This window comes from Phyllostomus hastatus, unplaced genomic scaffold (genome assembly GCF_019186645.2).
Source record: "Phyllostomus hastatus isolate PE091 unplaced genomic scaffold, TTU_PhHast_1.1 phas_contig_17, whole genome shotgun sequence".
Lineage (NCBI taxonomy): Eukaryota > Metazoa > Chordata > Mammalia > Chiroptera > Phyllostomidae > Phyllostomus > Phyllostomus hastatus.
In genome coordinates this window covers 19,324,497-19,349,603 of record NW_025333664.1, presented here as the reverse complement: position 1 = coordinate 19,349,603, position 25,107 = coordinate 19,324,497, and the positions used below count along the sequence as shown (strand labels likewise).

Genomic DNA, 25,107 nt, shown 5'->3' with positions numbered 1-25,107 from the left:
GATAGTTGTGAATTTGTTGCCTTTTTAATGTTCATGGTTTTGATCTCTTTGTCTTAAATAAGTCCCTTTAACATTTCATGTAATAATGGCTTGGTGATGATGAACTAACTCCTTTAGCTTTACCTTTGTTGGGAAGCACTTTATCTGCCCTTCCATTCTAAATGATAGCTTTGCTGGATAAAGTAATCTAGGTTGTAGGTTCTTGCTTTTCATGACTGTGAATACTTACTTCTTGGCAATCCCTTCTTACCTGCAAAGTTTAATTATGGTGTGTGTTGGTGTGGTCCTCTTTGGGTCCAACTTGTTTGGGACTCTGTGATTCCTGGACTTGTATGTTTATTTCCTTCACCAAATTAGGGAAGTTTTCTTTAATTATTTTTTCAAATAAGTTTTCAATTTCTTGCTCTTCCCCTTCTCCTGGCACCCCTATTATTCAGGTGTTGGTACATTTAAAGTTGTCCCAGAGGTTCCTAAGCCTGTACTAATTTTTTTTTGAATTCTTGTTTGTTCTTTCTGTTCTGGTTGAATGTTTATTTCTTCCTTATGTTCCAAATCATTGATTTGAATCCCAGCTTCCTTCCCTTCATTGTTAGTTCCCTGTGGATGCTTTTTTTATTTCACTTAGTGTAACCATCGTTTCTTCCTTAATGTTTTTGCTGTACTCAGTGAGTTCTCTGAGCACTCTGATCACCAGTACTTTAAATTCTGCATCTGATGGGTTGACTGTCTTTGTTTCATTTAGTCCTTTTCCTGTTTTTTTTTCCCCCCTGTTCCTTCATTTGGGCCATATTTCTTTGTCTCCTTAAATTGGCAGCCTCCCTGTGTTTGTTTCTGTATATTAGGTAGATCTGCTTTGACTCCCTGACTTAGCGCACCTGTTAAGTTGTATGGAGTGGAGCCTCAGGTATTTGCTAGGGTGGGGTGACTTTGTGGCTCTGTGTCTGGGAGGGCCTAGAGAGGGGACAGTGCCGCTGCCTGGTTTTTGGAGGTTTTTCTGGCACTCGCCCCATTCCCAGTCACTTCACCCACTTCCTGTATGCACCTGGCACCCCTCCAGCTACTGCCCTGGTGGTGAAACCCTGAGTGTGTGGGTTTGTATACATTCTAAGTCCGTGCGGGACCTTTAAGTGGTGAAAATCTGGCAGTTTATTCTGCTGCCCCAACCCCACCCTGGTTTCTACAGGCAGAGGTAATGGGGATTTATATTCCTGGTGCTGGAACCCTTGGCTGTGTAGTCTGGCCTGGGGCTGGAATTGCTCGCTCCCAAGGTATCCCTCTTGGTTTTTATCCACTACATGTGAATGTGAGACTGTCCTCTCTGCTATTGCCACCTCTCTTTGCCACACTGTGTCTCTGCCCATGTCTGTGACTCCACCCCTCCTACCTGTCTGGATGAATGTGGTTTCTTTAAATCCTTGGTTGTCAGACTTCCATACAACTAGATTTTCTGACAGTTCTGGGTGTTACTTGTTTTGAGATCTGGTTGCCATTCCTTCTATGGTTGTGCAAGGAGGCAAAGCGTGTCTACCTACACCTCCATCTTGGCCGAAAGTCTGCGATAAAGAATTTTTTTGTACAATAGTTAGCTCAAAATAAGCATGAAATGTTAATTTACTATTATTGTTATTTTTTATCATTATTATCATTACCACCAACCTTGTCATTCTTGAAATTATTGTCAATTTATTCATTCAGTAAGCTTATCCAGGGTGAGCATTATAAATTCAAAAGCCAATAAGGGCTAGATGAACATTTTAAATAGTAAAGATAGATTATATTGGGACTGAAGTGAATGAGGGAATTTATGTCTCTCCAGTGAGACAACTGTTAGGCAGCTTTGATTCACTTTTCTTTTTCCCTTTTTAAAATTTATTGATTTTGGAGAGAGAGATGAACATAGAAACTGAGATACATCGATTTGTTGTTCCATTTATTTATGCATTAATTGGTCAGTTCTTGTATGTGCCCTGACTGGAGATTGAACACACAACCTTGGTGTATCAGGTCCATGCTCTAACTAACTTAGTTACTCGACTAGGGCTCTGACTCATTCTTTTTTTTTTTTTTTTTAATTGAGGTAAAATTCACCATTTTAACCATTTAAAAATATATACTTCAGTGTTGGTTCACTATTGATCTAGCGGAGAGTATAGATTGCCTGTAGTCTAAACATCTTAACTTTTTTCTGAAGAGAAGCTGGAAATTCAGTTTTTGTAAGAACTCTTTATTTTTAAATGTTGGCAACTTATAAATTCATAATATAAACACTGTGGGCCAAACAAATCACCACTGTGGGCTGAATTTATCTTGTGGGTTACCACTTTGCAACCTCTGATCTGGGGCTTGACTTTTTGCAGCATAACCCATATTCCCTGCCCTCTGGGAAGAAAGTCCTTACCCACATAAAGATTTAAGACAGTTCAAGTAATACCTCAAAGCAGTTTAGGGCTATAAGAGGGGTATGTAGAATAATTATTAAGGCAGAGAGAAAAAGTGAAGTTATTTAAGACCGGGATTCATAATGGGCAAGGGTGAAGAGGCAAGAATGAACTTGAGGTGGTGGAAGTGCAGAGAATAGATTAGTTGGAGTTTAGATCAGTCTTGAAAGGGTTTTGTGTGCGCCTGGTAATAGGAGAAAGTTGGGAAGAATTAAGAGACCTTATTTTGGGATAACCTGAAGTCCTATTGGCTGACAAATTTAAATGGGTTTTTATGAAGATTTATTTGATAATATTGAGGTCTACAATATTTACTAGGGTTGGTGGGGTCTGGAGGCAAGGAGACCAGACTAAGGAGGTGGTAGTGGGAATACAAAGGAAGGAACAAAAGCTTGTATTTCGGTTACCCTGTGTCACTAGAACCCTACAGTAGATAAAGAGGGCTAATTTTGAAAGATTTTTTTTCCTATTCATTTTGTAAAAACTGGGGTAAGTGAGGATAACACTGCGTGGACAGGCTATTCCTCTTCTTTCATGTTGTGGTTCTTGCTTCATCACACTCTCAGCACCAGCACACTCCTTAAAGATGGATCACATGTATAGTCTTACAATTTTCCAGTTTGTACAAGTGGAATAGAAAGACAAGTAAGTTTTTATGTGCTATACAAATGGTTGAAGGTTAATTAGCATAACTAAATATAAATGCTGCCAGTTTCTGTCAGACAGTTTTATAAAGTGTACAGATGAATTAGGTAAAACGTAGATCTTTATCTACAAATACACACTTAGGGTTTTTTTGTTTTATGAGACTAGGATTTGGAAAGATTACAGTTTTGAAAAATGGTGTAATATGATGGTTTTAAAGCATGGGATTTGGATTGTCCTCCAGGAATGTACTATAAACATAGATACTCTGACCTTCATTTTTTTTTCCTCTGAAAAATGGGTATAATTTCTACCTCCCACGGTTGTCATGAGACTGCACATTAAAAAATGTTGACTACATGATAGCTATTATTAGTAACCTTGTTTTTAAAAAAGAAAAAGGAAGTATCAAAGTTGTTCAATTGCTTATCACATTTCTAGTTTTTGGATTTTTGGTAATGTCAGTTAACCCCTGGCAAATTTCATTAAACTCATTTATATGTGGAATTTTTGTATCTACTAAGGTTTGGAAATACTGAAAAATGGTTTGGTCATGGAAAAAATATAGAATTTTGCAGCAGATACTTGATACAATAATTAATTTATGATTCAGAATGTTTAAAGAAACTGATAAATATTGTAGAAAGGTGGAATGTGTTTATTCTGTATAACATGAGAAAGTGATTTTTAGGATTTTATTTTCACCAGGCTCTTTGTTCTGTTTCTACTTTATCATGAAATTTTTTTGACGTACACATGAAAGTCATTCCTTATTTTTGGCTAAGATGAAAAATGTAGTCTTGTAAGTAGTTTGTTTGTTTGTTTTTAGTAAGTAAACTGAAAAAATAGTGTTGGATGTAGCCTGAATATAAAATGTTGGAACACTGACTGGTGTGGCTCATTGGATTGAGTGCTGGCCTGAGAACCTCAAAGTCACAGGTTCGATTCCCCATCAGGGCACATGCCTGGGTTGCAGGCCAGGTCCCAGGTTGTAGGCCAGGTTAGGGGCTTGTGAAAGACAACTGATTGATGTATCTCCCAGCACATGGATGTTTCCTTCCCTCCCTCCCTTCTTCCCTTCTCCTCTCTCTCTAAATAAATAAATAAAATGTAAGAAAAATAAAGGAATATTTGAGATACAGTAACATTTCCCTCATTGATGAATAAGAGGACTAAACTGAGCCTCTGAAAAGTACACAAAAGTTGCTGCCATTATAGAGATGTAACAATAGTGTCAAATTGAGCTAAATTTTATTTAAAGAGAAAGGATGTGTTTTTGCTTTTGCTTTTGCTTTTGCTTTTTCTTGAGACTGCCTAACCTAGTTTTTGGAGTTCATTTGTCCTGAACATTAAAAGGGATTTTCAGATCTAATTATAGATCTGCTTTGGAAGTGGGAAGGAAAGGAACATGGGGACATGGGAGAGGGATTAGCTGCATTTGCTTCTGTGAAATGTCAGTAGTTAAAGGGAAATCCCAGACTTTTTTTGTTCTTGAATTTTTTGGAGGAAAGATATTTACTATCAATCAGTCTTAATTAGAAACTATATTTTATGTATATTGAAATGTGCAGAATGTAACTACTACTCCTTTTCATTGTCCAGAATGTTGCTGACATTTAACTGTAGAGCTCTTCTCCCCTTTTGTCTTTGCCCTTAAGGGTTTATACTTTTTTATTCCTTTACTTCATTTTGCCAGGCTTTCATGAGGGAATGAAGATGGAGTACATAAACCATATGAATTGATGCTTTCATCTCTAAGGGACAAAGAAAATGATGAAACTCTCTGTCCTGATTATTATTTTGTTTGTTTCTTATTGTAAAATATACGTACATAAAATTTACTGTTTTAACCATTTTTAAGTGTTTGGTTCAGTAAAATTAAGTATATTCACATTGTTTTTTACCACTGTGCATTTCCGGAACTTTTTTAGCATTCCAAAATGTTACTATTAAACAGTAACTCACAACCTTCTACCCCAGTTGCTGGTAACTACTGTGCTACTTTTTTCTCTATATAGAATGAGACTATTCAAGATACCTAATGTTAGTGGAATCATACAACATTTTTCCTTTGTGTCAGGCTTATTTCACTTAATGTAATGTCTTCAAGAACATTTTTGTAGCATATGTCAAAATTTCATTTCTTTTTAAGTCTGAATATTACTCCATTTTATGTATATGCCACATTGTATTTGTCCATTCACCTGTTGATGGACATTTGGATTATTTCCACTTTTTGGCCATTTTTTTTGAATAATGATGCTATGAATGTGGGTGTACAAATATTTCTTTGTGTCCTTTTTAATTCATTTAGGCGTATTCCTAGAAGTGGACTTGGCTAGATCATGTAGTAGTGCAAGTTTAATTTTTTGAGCAACTACCTTACATAGTTTTCCACAGCAGCTGTGCCATTTTACATTTCTACCAGCAGTGCACAAGAGTTTCCGTTTTCCACACCCATGTCAACATTTGTTGTTTCCTGTTTCTTGATATCTCACTGTGGTTTTGCTTTGCATTTTTCTGTTGAGCACTTTTTATGTTCTTTTTACTATTTGTATATCTTCAGAGAAATGTCTACGAAAGCCCTTTGCCCATTTTTTATTTTTATGTAAATTTAAAAAAATTTATTGATTTTTTTTTTAAGCGAGAGAAAGGGAGGGAGAGTCAGAGAGAGAGAAAGAGACAGAAACACCAGTTTGCTGTCCTACTTATTCATGCATTCATTGGTTGCTTCTTGAATGTGCCCTGACTAGAATCGAACTGCAACCTTGATGTATTGGGAGATGCTGTAAGAATTTAGCTATCTGGCTTGAGCCTTTTGTCCCGTTTTTTAAATTGTTTTGTTTGTTTTTTTGACATCTTAGTAATTTTCCAGGCTGCTGTCCATATCTTTTTTTTTGCTCCTGGTTCTACTGCTGGTCCTCCTTCCCTATTGTTGACAAAGTTACTGGAACCATTCTCAATATATTGTCCTTTGGTAAATGTTTGATGACAAGAGGTTACAAGTGAAGGTGAGTTGGGGCAAGACCTTCATTACATGTTTTTTAAGTTTTGAATTTCTCTGTTCTTCTCTTTTAACCATTTACTTGGTGAGGTAAACATTTATAAAGGATTAAGCCTTTATGAAAGGAAGTGTCCCTGTATCATTTAAATTTTACTTTAGAGAAGGAAAATATACGATCTTGTTAAAAGAAATTTGATTCTTGCTGTTGTTACTGTTTCCCTAAGAAAATATAAGTCAGCCTGAGGCATCAAACAAGGATTTTACCATTCATAATTCTGAGGGGAAAAATTCTGTTTCAGTCATGTCAGTGATTCACTTCTTAACATGATTTCATTGTGTGATGATGAGAAGTTTTGAGATTGTGGTATTTGTTAGGGTTTTTGTCTTTGTCAGGAGAGGGTTGGAGTGATCCTAGACTCAACATACTTTAATAATTTTGAAAAGGACTAAATTGAATAAGTTCAAATATAGCAATAAATGTTTTTTGTTTGTTTCTCTTTTATCTTTTTTGGCTCTTTTATGGAACCATGGTTTTAAATCATGAAATTAACACTGAGCAAGGCTAGAGATCTCAGTTTTTTTGGCATAGCTTATGTTCTGACATTTAATGGTCCATTTTGATTGGGTTGTTTGCCTTATTTTTTAGTTGTGAGAGTTTTTTGGGGGACGTGTGAATTCTGGACATAAATCCTTTATCGGATATGCGACTTACAAAATATATTTTCTCAGCCTTTTGCTTGTCTTTTTTTAAATTATATTTTATTGTTTATGCTATTACAGTTGCTCCAGTTTTCCCCCCTTTTAATAGTGTCTTTTGAAGAGTAAAAGTTTCTAATTTTGACAAGGCTTAATTTCTCAGTTGTTTTTTTGTTTTGTTTTGTGGGTGGTACTTTTGGTGTTACATGTAAGAATTCTTATGTATAGCATATGTAAGAATTCTTTGTCTAGCCCTGGCTGATGTGGCTCAGTGGATTGAGTGCTGGCCTGTGAACCGAAAGATTGCTGGTTAAATTCCTGGTCAGGGCACATGCCTGTGTTGCAGGCCAGGTCCCCCATTGGGGGTGTGCAAGAGGCAACCTTCTCTCGCACATCAGTGTTTCTCTCTCCCTCTCTCTCTCTCCCTTCCCCTATCTCTAAAATATAAATAAATAAAATCTAAAAATAAAAAAAGAATTATTTGCCAAATTAGGCAATCCATTTAACTTTCCTTGATTTCAATTTGTTTACCTGTGAGAACAAAAAGGATGTGTGTGGTATTTTGCCCTCTTTGAAATAATATTTTTATTCAGTTCCTTTTTAGATTCAGTCAAAGTAGAGGGAGTAGTCTTGGAATAAAATAAATAGTAAGGGGAAAGTATACAGACCCAATTTTTTTTCAAGTGTAAAGTTGGCTCTGCTTTCGTAGTCCTGTTTGTTTCTTAATGGGTAAGTGGTAATTTGTCCCATCATTTCTCCCCCCACTATTTAGGGCTCTCAGTGTAAGTGACTCTTTGATTTTTTTTCTGGTTTTAAATACTATCTGAATAACAATTTTTTAAAATTCCTTTTTAGTAAAAATGCATACATTTGTTTCTAAAGTGTGCATAGGTTACTCAGTAACTTACTAGTATTGACACCGAATTTACTTGATAGTTCTTAAGTGTTTAGAAATTATATGAGAAAGCTTGCTGGAAGGTTGAGGATAGAGGACATCAGCGTCTTATATTTTGAGAATTCATGGATATTGAGAGATGATCAGAAACAAGAATGTTTTAGGAATCAGGAAATTAAACTTTACATGTAATGAGGTGGTATATTATTACACAGCATTGTTTATAAAAGAGCAATATTTGTAGTAGCACAACAGTAGTTATATTTATTGTGGCATGTCAAATCCTTTAAACTCAAGCAGTGAGTAATGAAAGCTGAGAAACAACTTGTAATAGTAGTTAATATTAAAATGTTTGTTGGAAAGCTATTTGGGAGAACAGGGAAAAAATTGACTTCTGGAATACTGGTACAGAGTTCAAACCAGCAAATGAATGCTAAAAGTTAAGTTCTGGTGCCAGTTTCCTTAAACTTTGTTTTCATACTATTGAACTTTGAAAGTTGTACCTTCCTGTTTTTCTCTTTTGAATAAGATAATCATATCTGTGTATATTCTTTACAATTCATGCTGATACACTTGGTTGAAAAATGGGAAAGGAGCTTTCAATGAATGACATGTGATGTTCAGAGCCAAGGTGTCACTGTTGTGGGGAGAGAGGATGGTCCATATCCTGCTTCCCTGTTAAGGTAACTTTTTCCAATAAATAGGAAAGCAACTTTTCTCCATCATGTGTGGGTTTGAGTTCATTCCTCCTCTTTTGTTGAGAAATTAAGTTATAGAAATGAGTATTTATTTACTTTCTACCCCAACCCAAAGAACTCTTAGTCTCTATGATGATACCTTCAGCAACCCCATATACCAAGGCCAGCTCCTTTGCTATCACTAGTAAAGAACAAGATCTCAAAACATTGTTCCTTCTAGTCGGTCTCTGTTACTGTGGCCTTAGGGAACAGAATCTAGTTTTCAACCACACTGGGTATTGGTGGCTACTGGTTGCATACACAAGAACCGTCATTAACTCTGTGGTTTCACTTCCAACTGGATTGAAGCTGGAATCCATTCTTCACCGTAGTGGCTGGTGAATGACGACAGATTTTTCAAAACAGGTCCTTTGATACACAGCTCTTTGACTTGAGTCATGGTTTGAGAACATGGCTGAGTGGTGGTCCTATTCAAGGGAGACTACTCAGTATTTACAGTTCCCATTTATGCTTCTGTATTTTAATAAGGCTGTTTGAAGGTTTGACTTCATTAGGTTTTAGCTCTTTGAATACTACTGAGTACTTGAGCTCTGAACTTTGTTCTTTGTTTCAATAACCAGTTTTTCTCCTCATCAGTTTTTTATGTTATCCGAAATGTCTTTTTGGTGGCTTTTAAGGAAATACAGGCCTTATTAAATTATTGAAAGGTCTTTTAGGTCAAAATAGATGTGGCCTATAAAAATAACTGATTGTTAGATATGTTATTTCTGAAAATAAACCAAGTAAATTTCATAATATTCTACTTAATAATTTATAAATAGGATACATATTTTTAAAATAAGGCCAGAAATGTGTTTGCCTCTTTATTGCTTATGGGTCAGGATGTTACTGAAATAGTCTTTTGAATATGTCTCTCTTTTCATATTTTTCTCTCCACTGCCTTTCAGGAAGATGTTAACAGTTTTTACCTCTGGTAATGTTTTAGCACATTTTTTTCTACATTAGATATTTTTTCTTTTTTTTTTTTTAAGATTTTATTTATTTATTTTAGAGAGATGTGGAAGGGAGGGAGAGAGAGAGGGAGTGAAACATCAATGTATGGTTGACTCTAGCACACCCCATACTGGGGATATGGCCTGCAACCCAGGCATGTGCCCTGACTGGGAATCAAACCAGTGATGCTTTGGTTCACAGGCCTGCGCTCAATCCACTGAGCTACACCAGCTAGGGCTACATTAGATTTTCTGTCTGTTGTGTTTTTATAGTGTGATAGTAAACATTACTCAAAATAAATTATATAAAAGTGCTAAGAATTGACTCTATTTTGTTCCTTTGTAACTGACAAGCTAATAGATAATAGATTATTTTAACATTACATCTTATCTTAGATTCAAACTGATACCTTCATTGGTTCAAGTCACAATGGTTTATTAGGTGGAAACACCTAGTAAACCATACCACTGTACTTGATTGTGAAGACTTTTAAAAAAATCACTTCAAAAATCAATTATTTCCATAGGAAATTCATGCAGAGGCATTTACCTCTGCTTCTGTTTTGAATTTTAAAGCTATAGATGGAGGCAAAATTGAAATGGCTTTAAAAATTGGGTGTTGGCCGTGCATCATGGCCAGCTGAGTGATCCTGCTGAGTCTCTGGCCAAGACCTTACCAAAATGCCATCTCAAATGGAACATGCCATGGAAATCATGATGTTCATGTTTTACAAATTTGCTAGGGATAAAGGCTACGTTACAAAGGAGGACCTGAGAGTACTTATGGAAAAGGAGTTCCCTGGATTTTTGGAAGATCAAAAAGACTGTCTGGCTGTAGACAAAATAATGAAGGACCTGGACCAGTGCTGAGAGGGCAGAGTGGGCTTCTAGAACTTCTTTTCACTAATTACTGGGCTCTCCATTGCATGCAGTGACTATTTTGTATTAGGGAAAGAAGTAGGTAGCACTGAGCAGCTATTTCTGCCCTGATAAAGAGTTCTCCAAATTGGTTGCTTAAGGGATTTCTTTCCCACAGCTTCCTCCTATATAAAGTTTTAATGAGCTGATTGGGACCCTTAGAAAAAATGTACAAATAAAATCCTACGCCCATTTGACAACAGAAAGAAAAGTCAACTAAAACTAGATAGGTTTTGATTTTTATATTACTTTCATCCTCTTGCCCTCAATAAACAAATTTATTTTTTAGTTCCCCCACCACCAAAAAAACTGGAGTGTTAGGGGGAGGATGGAAAAGGTGAAAGTAGGATAGATTGTAAGATGAAAGGGACATTAGGAAAGAAAGGTTAATCTAACAGTGAGCTGTGGAGGTAGAAAGGAGCTAGAAATGGGTCTCCTCAGATAAGGAAACTAAGTCGGTTTTCTTTTTGTTGTAGAAACTAGATTAACAGCATTTTTTTGCCATTCACACTGGGAATGCATTTAAAATTTTTTTTATTGATCCTAGAGAGAGAGAGGAAGCAGGGGAAGGGAGGGAAAGAGATTTGTTGTGCCACCCATATATGCACTCATTGGTTGATTCTTGTATGTGTCCTGACTTCGGATCCAACCTGCAACCTTGGCATATTGGGACAATGCTCTAACCAACTAAACTACCTGGCAAGATCAGGGAATATTCTTCTTTTTTTTTTTTTGTCAAGTTTATTGAGATATAATTTATACATAATAAAATTAATTCTTTTCAAGTATACAGGTCTTTGCATTTTGATAAACACTTTACTTGTGCTCCTTTGCAGTCATTCATCTCTTCCCAGTCCTACCCCCTAGGAAGCACTGATGTGTTTTCTTCCCAATAACTTGGTCTTTTCCAGAGTGTCATAAATAGGATCATAGGGTATATTAGTTTCCTAGGGCTGCTGTAACAGATTACTACAACCAAGGTACCTTCTTATTCTTATTATTTTTTAAGATTTTATTTATTTATTTTTAGAGGGGAAGAGGAAGAGAGAACTATTGATCGGTTGCCTCTTGTACATGCCCTGACTGGGGACTGAACTCACAATCCAGGCATGTGCCCTGACTGGAATCAAACCAGCAACCTTTTCCTTTGCAGAATGACACCCAGTCAACTGAGCCACACTGGTCAAGGCTAGGTAGTTTTAGAAACTATAACATCTTTATTGTCTCACAGTTTAGGTGTCCAAATGGCCAAAATAAGGTGTCAGCAAGGTTGGAAACTCTGAGAGGGAGGATCTGTTCCATGACTATACTAGTTTCTGATGGTTGCCTGTAATCATGGGCATTCCTTGGCTTCTGTACACATCTCTCCAGTCTCTGCCTCCATTTTCAAGTAGTATTCTGCCTGTATGTCATCACATCATTTTTACTGTGTGCATGTCTCTATGTTCAGATTTTGGTCTTATAAGGATACCAGTCATTGAATTAGGCCTCACCCTAGTGCAGTTGGACCTTACCCTAAACTGATTGCATCTGCACAGCCCTGTAAGACCTCTGAATAAGGTCACATTCAGAGGGTCCATGTAGACATGAATTTGCAGGGAGACACTGTTCAACTCATATTAATACATGGGTATGTAGCCTTTAAAAATATTTTAAACGTTAACTTTAAAAATTATCATATAATGGACTTCCGGCCAAGATGGAGGCATAGGTGGACGTACCGTACCTCTACACACGACCAAGATTGGAACAACAACAATTTAGAGGCAGAATAACACCCAGAACTGACAGAAAATTTATCTGCATGGAAGTCGGACAGCCAAGAAGTTGAAGTAGACCCGTTCATCCAGACCGGTAGGAGGGGTGGAGATGAGCAGCTGGGCGCGGGTCACAGCGCGGAAAGCAGGGAGAGTTGGGCGCATAAGGCATCTGGGGTACACAAGATCGCAGCAGGTGAACCCTGAGTATGCAAGCGGCAGCTGGCAGACCCACTGAGGCCGCGATTGTGGAGCAGGGCAGAGCGCACAACCCAGGATCCCAGGGAAGGGACTGAGGTCCCACGGAGAACAGAGCTACCGCCATTGTTCCCTCTTGACCCCGCCCTCACATACAATGTCACAATCTAGCGACTGGCGTGCCCATTCCTGGTGAACACCTAAGGCTCCGCCCCTCACCATAATAGGAGTGACCAGACCCCCCCCCCAATAAAAAGAGAGAGAGAGATGGCTCAAATAGAAGAACAAATCAGTGCCCCAGAACTCATCCTTTTGAGCGACCAAGAGATAGCCAATCTATCAGATGCACAGTTCAAAACACTGGTGATCAGGAAGCTCACAGAATTGGTTGATTCTGGGCGTAAATTAGATGAACAAATGCAGGTTACCATAAAAGAAATGAAGGAAAATGCACAGGGAACCAATAGTGATGGGAAGGAAACTGGGACTCAAAACAATAGAGTGGACCAGAAGGAAGAAAGAAACAACCAAACAGGAAAGAATGGAGAATTAAGAATTCAAAAAAAAAAAAGGAGGAGAAGCTTAGGAACCTCCAGGACATCTTTAAACGTTCCAACATCCGAATTATAGGGGTACCAGAAGGGGAAGAGGAAGAGCAACTGATTGAAAACGTATTTGAACAAATAATAAAGGAGAACTTCCCCATTCTGGCAAAGGAAATAGACTTCCAGGAAGTCCAGGAAGCTCTGAGAGTCCCCAAGAAGTTGGACCCAAGAAGAAACACACCAAGGCACATCATAATTACATTAGCCAAGGTAAAAATGAAGGAGAGAATCCTAGAAGCAGCAAGAGATAAGGGGACAGTCACCTACAAAGGAGTTCCCATCAGACTGTTAGCTGATTTCTCAAAAGAGACCTTACAGGCAAGAAGGGGCTGGAAAGAAATATTCCAAGTCATGAAAGGCAAGGTCCTATATCCCAGATTACTCTATCCAGCAAAGCTTTCATTTAGAATGGAAGGGCAGATAAAGTGTTTTTCAGATAAGGTCAAGTTAAAGGAGTTCATCATCACCAAGCCCTTATTTTATGAAATGTTAAAGGGACTTATCTAAGAAAAGAAGATAAAAAGTATGAACAGTAAAATGACAGCAAACTCACAATTATTAACAACCACACCTAAAGCAAAACCAAAAGAAACTAAGCAAACAACTAGAACAGGAACAGAACCACAGAAATGGAGATTACATGGAGGGTTAGCAACAGGGCAGTGGGAGGAGGAGTAAGGGGGAAAAGGTACAGAGAATAAGTAGCATAGATTGTAGGTAGAACATAGACAGTGGGAGGGTAAGAATAGTATGAGAAATGTAGAAGCTAAAGAACTTATAAGTATGACACATGGACATGAACTAAAGGGGGGGAGTAGGTGGGAGAGGGTGTACAGGGTGGAGGGGAGTGAAGGGGGGAAATGGGACAACTGTAATAGCATAATCAATAAAATATATTTAACAAATTATCATATAATAAAATTGGCTTTTTTTGGACATGCAGTTGCATGAATTTTAACACATGTATAGATTCTTAAAACCAACACTACAACCAGGATGCGGAACAATTCCATTATACCCAAAACTTTCCTTATACTGCTTTTTTGTAAACATACTCACCCTCTACTCTTAACCTCTGGTAGCTACAGATTTGTTCTCCCTTTTGGAAACTGTCACAGAAATGGAAAACATGTACCTTTTTGAGACGGTTTCATAACACAGCACGTTACCTTTGAGATTCCTTCAAAGTTTTGCATGTATCAGTACTTTTTTCTTTTTATTGCTGAGTAGTATTCTAGTGTATGAATGTACCACAGTTTATGGTTTACCTGTTGAGCTACTGTAAACATTTTTGTACAGGTTTTATGTGGATATAGTGCTTTTTGTTTGTTTTTCATTCCTCACGGGGGATACATTTATTGATTTGAGAGAGAAAGAAGCATTGATTGGTTGCATCCCATTTGTGCCCTGACTAGAGACGAGGGACAGAACCTGAAACCTGGGTGTATGCCCTGATTAGGAATTGAACCTGTGAACTTTCTGTGCACGGGACGATGCTCCATCCAACCGAGCCACATGGGCCAGAGCTGGACAGAGAGAGAGAGGGGGGGGGGGAGAGGGGGAGAGGGGGAGAGAGAGGAGAGAGAGTTTGAATAGAATATGAAATTTTAAAAATATATATTTTATTGATTATGTTATTACAGTTGTCCCATTTTCCCCCCTTTATTCTCCTCAGCCCTGCACACCCCCTCCCACCCATGTTCCTCCCCTTTAGTTCATGTCCATGGGTCGTCGTACATATAAGTTCTTTGGCTTCTACATTTCCTATACTGTTCTTAATCTCCCCCTGTCTATTTTCTACCTACCATTTATGCTACTTACTCCCTGTACCTTTTCTCCCTCTCTCCCCCTACCACTCCCCCACTGATAACCATCCATGTGATCTCCATTTCTGTGATTCTGTTCCTGTTCTAGTTGTTTGCTTAGTTTGTTTTTTTATAGGTTTGGTTGTTAATAGCTCTGAGTTTGTCATTTTAGCGTTTGTATTTTTGATCCTCTCTTTCTTAGATAAGTCCCTTTAACATTTCATATAATAAGGGCTTGATGATGAGAACTCCTTTAACTTGACCTTATCTGAGAAGCACTTTATGTGCCCTTCCATTCTAAATGATAGTTTTGCTGGATAGAGTAATCTGGGATGTAAATCCTTGCCTTTCATGACTTGGAATACTTCTTTCCAGCCCCTTCTTGCCTGCAAGGTTTCTTTTGAGAAATCAGCTGATAGTCTAATGGGAACTCCTTTGTAGGGAACTGTCTTCTTTTCTCCTGCTGCTTTTAAGATTCTCTCCTTATCTTTAATCTTGGCTAAGTCATCCTCCTCTCCATAAATGAATCTGTCCCCATTTTCCTTGTTAGTTTGGTTCATTAGATTACACATATGAGTGAAATCATATGGTATTTGTGTTTCTCTGACTGGTTTATTTCACCTAGCATAATGTTCTGTAGGTCTATCCATACTGTTGCAAAGGGTAAAATTTTCTTCTCTTTTTTGTGGCCAAGTAGTAGTCTGTTGTATAAATGTCCCATAGTTTTATCCACTCACTTACTGATAGACACTTGTGCTGCTATCATATCTTGGTAATTGTAAATAACACTGCAGTGAACATAGTGGTGCTTATGTTCTTTTGAATTAGTGTTTTGGGTTCCTTCAGATAGAGTCCCAGAAGTAGGATTGCTGGGTCAAAGGCAGATCCATTTTTAATTTTTTGAGGTATCTCCATACTGCTTTCCACAGTGGCTGCATCAATCTGCATTCCTAGCAACAGTGCAAAAAGGTTGCTCTTTCGCCACATCCTCTCCAACACTTACTGTTTGTTGATTTATTGTTGATAGTCATTGTGACAGGTGTGAGATGATATCTCGTTGTGGTTTTAATTTGCATTTCTCTGATGATTAGTGACATTGAGCATCTTTTCATATGTCTGTTGGCCATCTGTATGTCCTCTTTGGAGAAGTGGCTATTCAGGTCCTTTGTCTATTTTTTAATTAGGTTGTTAGTTTTTTTAGTGTTGAGTTTTGTAGGTACTTAATAAATTTTGGATATTAAACCCTTATCACTTATACTAGCAAATTTGTTCGTTGTCTACTCTGTGGATTATTTTTTTTATTTTGTTGATGATTTCCTTTGCTGTGCAAAACCTTTTTAGTTTGATGTAGTCCCATTTGTTTTTGTTTTTTTTTCTTTTGTTTCCCTTGCCTGCATAGGTATATCCAATAAAATACTGCTGGAGCGATATCTGAGATTTTGCTGCCTATGTTTTCTTTTATGATTTTCATGGTTTTGGGTCTAACATTTAAGTCTTTGATCCACTTTGAATTTATTCTTGTGTATGGTGTAAGAAGGTGGTCTAGTTTCATTTTTCTCCACATACCTGTTCAATTTTCTCAACACTATTTGAATAAACTATCTTTAGCCCCCTGTATGCACTTGCTTATTCTTTCAAATATTAACTGACTATAAACGTGTGGGTTTATTTCTGGGCTCTCTATTTTGTTCCATTGGTCTGTGTGTCTGTTTTTATGCCAGTACCATGCAGTTTTCATTACTATGGCCTTATAGTATAGTTTGATATTAGATAGCATGATTCCTCAAACCTTGTTCCTTTCAGGATTGCTGGTTTTTGTGGGATTTTGTGGTTCCATATAAATTTTTGAAATAATTATTCTGGAAGTTCTCTGAAAGATGTCATTGGAATCTTGATAGGAAGTGCATTGAATCTATAGATTGTTTTGGGTAGTATGGACCTTTTGATGACTTTAAGTCTTCCTATCCATGAACATGATATGTGCTTCCACTTACTTGTATCCTTTGTTTCTTTCTTCATTGCCTTACAATTTTTTGAGTGCAGGTCTTTTACATCCTTGGTTAGGTTTATTCCTAGGTATTTTATTCTTTTTGTAGCAATTGTGAATGGGATTATTTTCTTAATTTCCCTTTCTGTTAATTTGTTATTGGCATATAAAAGCACAAGTGATTTCTGGATATTAATTTTGTATCCTGCTACTTTGCTGAATTCATTTATCAGTTCTAGTAGTTTCTTGGTGGAATCTTTGGGATTTTCTATGTACAGTATCTTGTCATCTGCAAATAAAGACAGTTTTAATTCTTTCCTTTCAGTTTGGATGCCTTTTATTTCTTCTTGCCTGGTTGTTGTGGCTAGTACTATGCATTCGAGTATTATGTTGAGTAAGAGAGGTAAAAGTGGAATCCCTGTCTTATTCCCAATTTTAAGGGGTTATAGTTTTTGCTCATTGAATGTGATGCTGGCAGTGGGCTTGTCATATATGGCTTTTATTATGTTTAGGTATGTTCCTGCTAATACCACTTCGCTGAGCGTTTTAATCATAAATGGGTGCTAGATTTTATCAAATGCTTTTTCTGCATCTATTGATACGATTATGTCATTTTTATCCTTCATTTTGTTTATGTGGTGAATCACATTTATTGATTTGCAAATTCTGTACTAACCTAGCATTTCTGGAATAAATCCCACTTGATCATGGTGTATGATCTTTTTGGTGCATTGCTATGTTCACTTTGCTAATGTTTTATTGAGGGTTTTAGTGTCTATGTTTATCAGGGATATTGGCCTATAATTTTATTTCTTGTGTCTTATCTGGTTTTGGAATTAGAATAATGCTGGCGTCCTGAAGTGAGTTTTGGAGTCTTCCTTCTTCTTGAATTTTTTGGAATATTTTCAGAAGGAGAGGTGTTAGTTGTTCTTGAATGTTTCATAAAATTCACCTGTGAAGCCATCAGGTCCAGGACTTTTGTTTGTTGGCAGTTTTTTGATTACTGCTTCAATGTCATTAGATGTAATCTGTCTATTCAGATTCTCTGATTCATCTATGAATTAATTTTAGAAGATTGTATGTTTCTAGAAATTTACCCATTTTGTCAGGTTGTCTAGGTTGTTGGCATATAGTTGTTCATAATATTTTCTTACAGTCCTTTGCATATTTTTGGTGTCAGTTGTTACTTCTCTTTCATTTCTGATTTTATGTATTTGATTCCTTTCTTTTTTTTCTTGATGAGTCTAGTAAAGGGTTTGTCAATCTTGTTTATCTTTTCAAAGAACCAGCTCTTGGATTCATTGATCTTTTATATTGCTTTTTTATACTCTATTTCATTTATTTCTGCCCTGATCTTTATTATTTCCTTCTAATCACTTTGAGCTTTGTTTATTGTTCTTTTTCATGTTCTTTTAAGTGTGAAGTTAGATTGTTGATATGAACTTTTTCTTGTTTTTTGAAATAGGCCTGTAATGTTAGGAATTTCCCTTTTAGGATTGCTTTCTAAGTGTTCCACAGATTTTGGATTGTTGTGTCCTCATTTTCGTTTGTTTCAAGGTGTCTTGATTTCTTTCTCGATCTCGTTGTTTGACCCATTCACAGTTTAATAACATGTACTTTAGCTTCCATGTCTTTGTGTGTTTTTCAGTGTTCTTGTAATTGATTTCTAGTTTCATAGCATTGTAGTCACAGAAGATGCTTGATGTGATTTCAGTCTTCTTAAATTTATTGAGACCTATTTTGTGTCCCAGCATGTGGTGCATCCTAGAAAACATTCCGTGTGCACTTGAAAAGTATGTATATTTTGCTGCTTTGGGGTGAAATGTTCTAAAGATATCAATTAAATACATCTGATCTAGTGTGTCGTTTAAGGCCACTTCATCCTTGTTGATTTTCTGCCTGGAAGATCTATTCATTGAAATCAGTGGGGTTTTACAATCCTGACTATGACCATATGTCTGTAAATCTCTTCCTTTATGTCTATCAAGATTTGCTTCATATGTTTAGGTGCTCCTATGTTGGATGTGGATGTTGTTAGTAAATTTTACTAGGGTTATATCCTCTTGTTTGATTGTTCCCTTTATCATTAGGTAGTGCCCTTATTTGTCTATTACTATTGCCTTGGTTTTAAAGTCTGTTTTGTTGGATATAAGTACTGCTAGTTCAGTATTTTTTTTCCTTTCCATTTGTATGAAATGTCTTTTTCCATCCCTTTACTTTTAGTTTGTGTGTATCTTTTGATCTGAGATGGGTCTCATGGAGGCAGTATGTATATGGGTCTTGTGTTCTTCTTCATTCAGCTATCCTGTGTCTTTTGGTTGGAGCATTTAAGCCATTTATATTTAAGGTGATTATTGATAGATACATATTTAGTGCCATTTTATTGTTAGACTAGTTTCCTCCCCCCATTACTCCCCCCCCCCCCCCCACTTCTTCTTTCTCCCTTTAACATTGCAATACTAGTTTGGTGTTAACAAACTCCTTTAGCTTTTTCTTGTCTGGGAAGCTCCTTATTTTTTCTTAGATTTTAAATAATAGCCTTGCTGGGTAAAGTAGTCTTACTTGCAAGTTTTTGCTTTTCATCACCTTGAATATTTCAGACTACTTCTTTCTGGCCTGAAATGTGTCTGTTGAGAAATCAGATGACAGTCTTAATTGGTGCTCTCTTGTATATAACTACCTGTTTTTCTCTTGAAGCTTTTAGGATTCTCTCCTTGTCTTTAAGCCTTGTCATTTTAATTATGGTGTGTCCCAGTGTAGGCCTCTTTGGGTCCAACTTGTTTGGGACTCTCTGAGCTTCCTGGACTTGAGTGTCCTTTTCTTACACCAGATTAGTGAAGTTTTCAGTCATTATATCTTCACACAGGTTCTTGATCCCTTGCTTGCTCTCCTTTCCTTCTGGTACTCCCATGATGTGGATGTCGTTATGCTTCATGTTGTCCAAAATGTTTTTTAAGCTCTCCTCATTTTTAAAAATTCTTTTTTCTTTTTGCTGCTCTGCCTGTTTTTTTTATTTTCTTCCTTGTCTTTCAAATCACTGATTCAGTCTTCTGCTATATCTAATCTGTTATTTATTCCTTCCAGTGTATTATTAATTTCATTTAAAAAAAAAAAGATTTTTATTATATTTAGAGAAATGGAGGGAGAAAAAAAGGTAGAGAAACATCAGTGTGTGGTTACCTCTTGCACACCCCCAGTTGGGGACCTGACCCGCAACCCAGGCATATGCCCTGACTGGGAACCAAACTGGTGGTGACCCTTTGGTTAGCAGGCTGGTGCTCAACCTACTGAGCCATACCAACCAGGGCCATTACTTATTTCATATATTGCATTTTTTTATTTCTGACTTTTTTTTTATGGTTTCTATGTCTTTTTTCATGCTGTTGAATATCCTTATAATCATTACTCTGAACTCTCAATCTGATAAGTTGCTTGCCTCCATTTCATCTAGTTCTTCTGGGGAATCCTCATGTTCTTTCATTTGGGGTCTGTTTCTTTGTATTTTTTACCTTAGTTGTTAAACTGATTAGTGATATAGCCTCAAGCTATAATCAGCAGCCTGACTTAAGCTCCACAGGGTAGGACAGAGTCATTCCTGCAGGCTGGGCTCTTGCTTCCCCTCAGGCTGATGCCACTTGGAGAGGAGTGCTTTGCCTGACAAAGATGGCTTCTGCTGTATAGGGAATGACTCAGCACAGGGATCCTGGTGGCTGTTCCTTCAGTTTTTTCCCTGGAAACGCCAACCCCAGACTCCCTCCAAGCATCTATAGTACATTCTGCCCTCTCTCTGCCATAGCCCAGGGTAAGTGGCTACAAACCAAATTTTGTACACTGGCCCTTTTAGAGGCTCTTTTGAGTCTCCAGCTGTCTCCTGGCAAGACAGAAACCCAGCTGCTTTTTACAACTGAAATGGTATCTGGGTTCCTTTTCAGGTCTGCTACTGTAGGCTGGGGAGTCCAGCTGGAGGTTTAGACCCCTCACTTCTTAGGTGGAACCCCCTAGCTGTTGAAATATTCCTTCAGAACTTCAGCTGCTGCCCATGGGAGCCCAGCTAGCCCTCTTACACCTCCTCCACACTCCCGACCAGTCTCGTTGTGCTGAAGTGGTTTCTTCTGTCTGTCCATGATTATAAAGTGTCTCTCTAGCTAGTTTTCAGTTGGTTATTCAGGATGATGTCCCTACAGTTTAGTTGTAATTCCAGATTGGTCCAGGAAGGAGGTTAATGTAGCTTCCACTTACTCCTCTACCATCTTGGATCTTTTGATGTTATAGTTCTGTGGCAAATAGCCTTGAGTATTGAGGAGAGGGTAATAACTATATAGAATGTGGTAATGTCATCTTTGAGGGTCCTTTCTATAACAAGCACTTGGAATCAGAAGAGTATCCTATGCAATGCATTATTAAAACTTACCTGTTAACGTCTCATTTTCTTTATATTCTGGGTGACTACTAATGACTTTAGTTGTGGTGTATGCCTTTCCTATTTAAAATAAAAGGGCTCTTTTAGTAAATTGTAGCTTATAAAACCTCTGAAATGGTACAGTTTAAACAAACAAAGGAGGTGAAGGGAAGAATATATATACCAGACTGAGGAATGAGCTTAGTCACTGTAATAAGGCCACATTTTATCTTCGAGTGTTTTCATGTGTAAGTCAAGGAATAAAATGCTGGATTTTCTAGAGTTCATTTCAGTAGGGACTGTTGTTCCATTTCATTTTGAGAGATTTGTGAAGACATCAGAATTGTTTTATATTTAAAATGTTATTAAAGTCTGATTTTTTATAAAGTTTAAGGTAATATTTACAGTTTAATGATATGTCGTTTGCTTTTTTGTATTTGTATACCTATTTTATAGTATCTGGGAAGTAGTGCTAATTAAATTTTTTTTTACTTTAATCTTTACCTTGGCCCACTTAAACTATTTCTAATATTTGCATCCAGTCCCCAAAAGCCCAAGCACAGATTTTTATATTAAAACATACTTAGTTTAATTCAAACATAGTTCATGATGTATTTTTTTCAATTACAGAATCATTTAATCTTGACAACAGCCCTGTGATTTAGAGATGGTATTATCCCCATTTTTCTGGTAGGAAACTGGGACCTCAAGAGGTTGTATAACTAAAACAGTATCATAAAGTAAGTATTAAGCTAGGAAATCAAGCCCAAGTATCCCTACACTTAATAAAATCTTCGTTATACCAATTATGCTGTTTTTACATGGGGATTAACTTGCCTGATTAGGGACTGAAGAAGATAATGTTGCAGTTTTTCATGTGTAATTTACGATAATAGCCATTTCTTTGTTCATTTTATTGAACAGATATTTAAGTATTTGCTGTGTGTCAGGTACTATTTTGGGTTCTGGGTTTCAACAACACAAAATCCCTGCTCACATGGACTTTATAGTCTAGACAAGAACATGAAAACCCATAAACTATGGAGTAAATTACTTAGTGTGTCAGGAGGTGATATATTCTGTAGGAGGAGAAAATGACTTGGATAGGTAGAACAGATTGTAAAATTGCCAAGAAATCAAATAGAATAAAGGTCTCTAAGGCTAGAGCATGCAGGAATCATAAGGAAGTAAGGTGCCTGAGTAGGGGAGGAGGATAGAAGGAAATAGAAATAAGATCAGGAAGTTGTGAGCAGGGGAAGCACATGATACTAGGTCTGTTAGGTCATCGTGTGGAATCAGGCTTTTACTCAATAAAAAGGGAAGCCTTTTATGGGTTTTCAGTATTTTAAAAAGAGTCATCCTGGTTGTGTTAAGAATAGATACTGAGGCTAGGCAAGGGTAGAATGTTAGGTTATTGCAGTAATCTAGGAGATTTACATAATCTAGGCGTGATGTAGGAAAAAGATGGCTGTCAGAGGCAGCTCTGAACACATTAGTGGTAGAGGTAATGAGAAATGTTGGATTCTGGATATGTTTTGCAAACAGAAAGAACAAAATTTGCTTTCAGGTTGGAAGGGAAATATAAAAGAAAGGAGTCAAGGAGTATTTGAAAGTTTTAGCCCTAGCATCTGAAAGGTTGGAGTTGCCATCAACTGAGATAGTTTATAGAGAAGATGAGGAGTTCAGTTTTGGATATGTTAAGTTTGGTATATCTTGAAATACCCAAATAAAGTTGTTTAGAGTTGAGGAGTGAAGTCTGGGATAGAAATGCAAAGTTGGAACTCTTTGTTATATAGATGCTATTTAAAGCCACACCACTGGATGATATTTTTGAGGAAATGAGTATCAAGAAATACAAGGGAACCAATAATTGATCCCTAGATTACTCCAACATTAAAAGAATGGAGAGAAGAGAAAGAATTGTTAGAAGAGAGTAAGAAGGAACAATCATTGAGGTACAACATAAACTTAGAGAAGGTGCCTTGGAAACTCAAGGGAAGAAGGTAAACCTTGGGAAGAGGAATAATCAACTATGTCCAATTTTGTTGCCAATAGATTAGGCAGGATGACTACTAGAATTGAAAATTATATTTAGCAATGTTGAAGGCCACTGGCAGTTTTGTGGCCTTCAGTGGGATGTGGAAATGGCCTGGTTAGCACTATTTATATATTTTTTAAATGGGAATTTTTGATGTTTATAAGTATTTTCTTTGCAATGTTCAGGTTTGCCATCCTATTGGTGGTATGTCTGACAGTGGATCACAACCTGGTTCAATGGGTAGCCTGACCATGAAATCACAACTTCAGATCACTGGTAAGTCTTTAAAAAGACCTACTTTTTTGCCTTCAACATAAAAAACAATCTTAAGAGAAGAAAATCTTTAGTGACTGCTTCATATCAAGTGCTAAATTAATATTTGCATTATGAATGAACAAATAAAATGTGTACATGTGTAAAAATCACATTTTTATTTCAAGGTATTCTCGAGTAGTGTATATTAGTATTTCATTTCTTTTTATTGCCAAATAATATTTCATGTGTGGACATACCACATTTTATTTATACATTTGTCAGTTGATAGATGTTTCGGTTGTTTCCACTTTTTGGTTATTATAAATAATGCTATGAACATTTATGTACAAGTTTTTGTGAAAATTGTATGTTCTTAGTTCTCTTTTGAGTATATACCTAGGAGTGGAATCACTGGATCATATAATACCCATTATTTAGCATTGTGAAGAATCCCAAATTTTCAAAGCATCTCACATCATTCAACATTCTTACCAGCTTTGTATGAAGGTTTCAGTTTCTCCACATCTTTGCCTATATCTGTTGTTTGCTTTTTGATTATAGACATCCTTGTGAGTATAAAGTGGTATCTTGTGTGGGTGTGATTTGCCCTTTTCTGGTGGTAATGATGTTGAGCATCTTTTCCATATGTTGTTGGCCATTTTTATATCTTTTTTGAAGAAATATCTGTTTAAATGCTTTGGTTGCTATTTTTATTTAACTAATATATCTGTCTTTGTTTCTTCCTCTAATCTATTAACCAAGTATAGTACTTTCAGATTAATGTTCTTAACATGCCACCTGATGTTGCATGCCTGCTCAGAAAACCTCAGAGCTTTTCCTTTCCTATGGTATAGAATTTCTTTAGCTTGCACTAAGTTATTGGTCTGGCTCCATATGATCTCTTTGTAGTTCTTTATACATATGAATTATTTGTACTAGTCAAGGTGAATCACTGGATTTTCTTCAGACATGCATGTGTCTCTATCACACAGCAAAATCCCAGTCTCTCCCTTTTAAAGTTAATAGCATTTATTGTTCATAGAACAGTTATCATCTTCTGTATGTTATTTTAGTTTCTACCATACTCACCTATGTATTATGAATTATTAAACTAAAAAATTAGTCTTATTGTCATCCTCAAAAGCTAAAAGTGATTGAAGTATATAAAGTATCACTTCTTAAGGTAACAGGATCTTATGATTTATTTTTGGGAATTCCTTCACTAACTAGAGTCTGTTTCCTAAGAAATGTCTGATTTCCTAAAAAAGATATGTGTGTGTGTGTGTGTGTGTGTGTGTGTTTTGTTTGTTTTTTTGCTGAAGTCAGTTTCTAATTGTTTCCTCTCTTCCCATCCTGAAGTTAGACTGAGTACCTGATTAAATTGGGCCAGGATTCTTATGGCTTTTCTTTTTGAGAGGAAAGCTTAATATTGAGATCTTTAATTGGAACAATCTTTTAAAAAATTCTTTGATTTTCAGATTAGACAAGTATTGGGTTGGCCAAAAAGTTCGTTTATTTTTTTCCATGAAATAAAAGACATTATTCATTTTCACCAGTAACTTTATTGATTTGGATATTTTGAGTATGTCTACTATCTCCTTCTATTGGCTTCTAGTTTGCAGAGGCCAGGGGTGCTGCTAAATGTCTACCAATACACAGGACAACCTCACAGCAAAGAATTATTTGGCCAAAATGTTAGTAATACCAGGAAACTTCACAAACCACCTTTGAGCACTCAGTCAGTCACAGCACCTTCTCCATATAGCACACAAATCAT

At 36.8% G+C, this 25,107-nt stretch overlaps 1 protein-coding gene across 8 annotated transcripts in view; it reads left to right on the top strand.

Annotated features, from left to right (window-relative positions):
- Window positions 1-25,107, top strand: part of ITCH (itchy E3 ubiquitin protein ligase) — a 137,101-nt gene that overhangs the window by 34,494 nt on the left and 77,500 nt on the right. For 5 of the 8 annotated variants that reach the window (XM_045832879.1, XM_045832877.1, XM_045832876.1 and 2 more), the window contains exon 3: window positions 23,261-23,351. In XM_045832879.1, the coding sequence (XP_045688835.1) occupies window positions 23,282-23,351 (70 nt within the window). In that variant the 5' untranslated portion in view covers window positions 23,261-23,281. Of the gene's footprint in view, window positions 1-21,667; window positions 21,778-23,260; window positions 23,352-25,107 lie in introns of all 8 variants that reach the window. The other 3 variants (XM_045832880.1, XM_045832881.1, XM_045832878.1) reach the window with 1 other exon arrangement.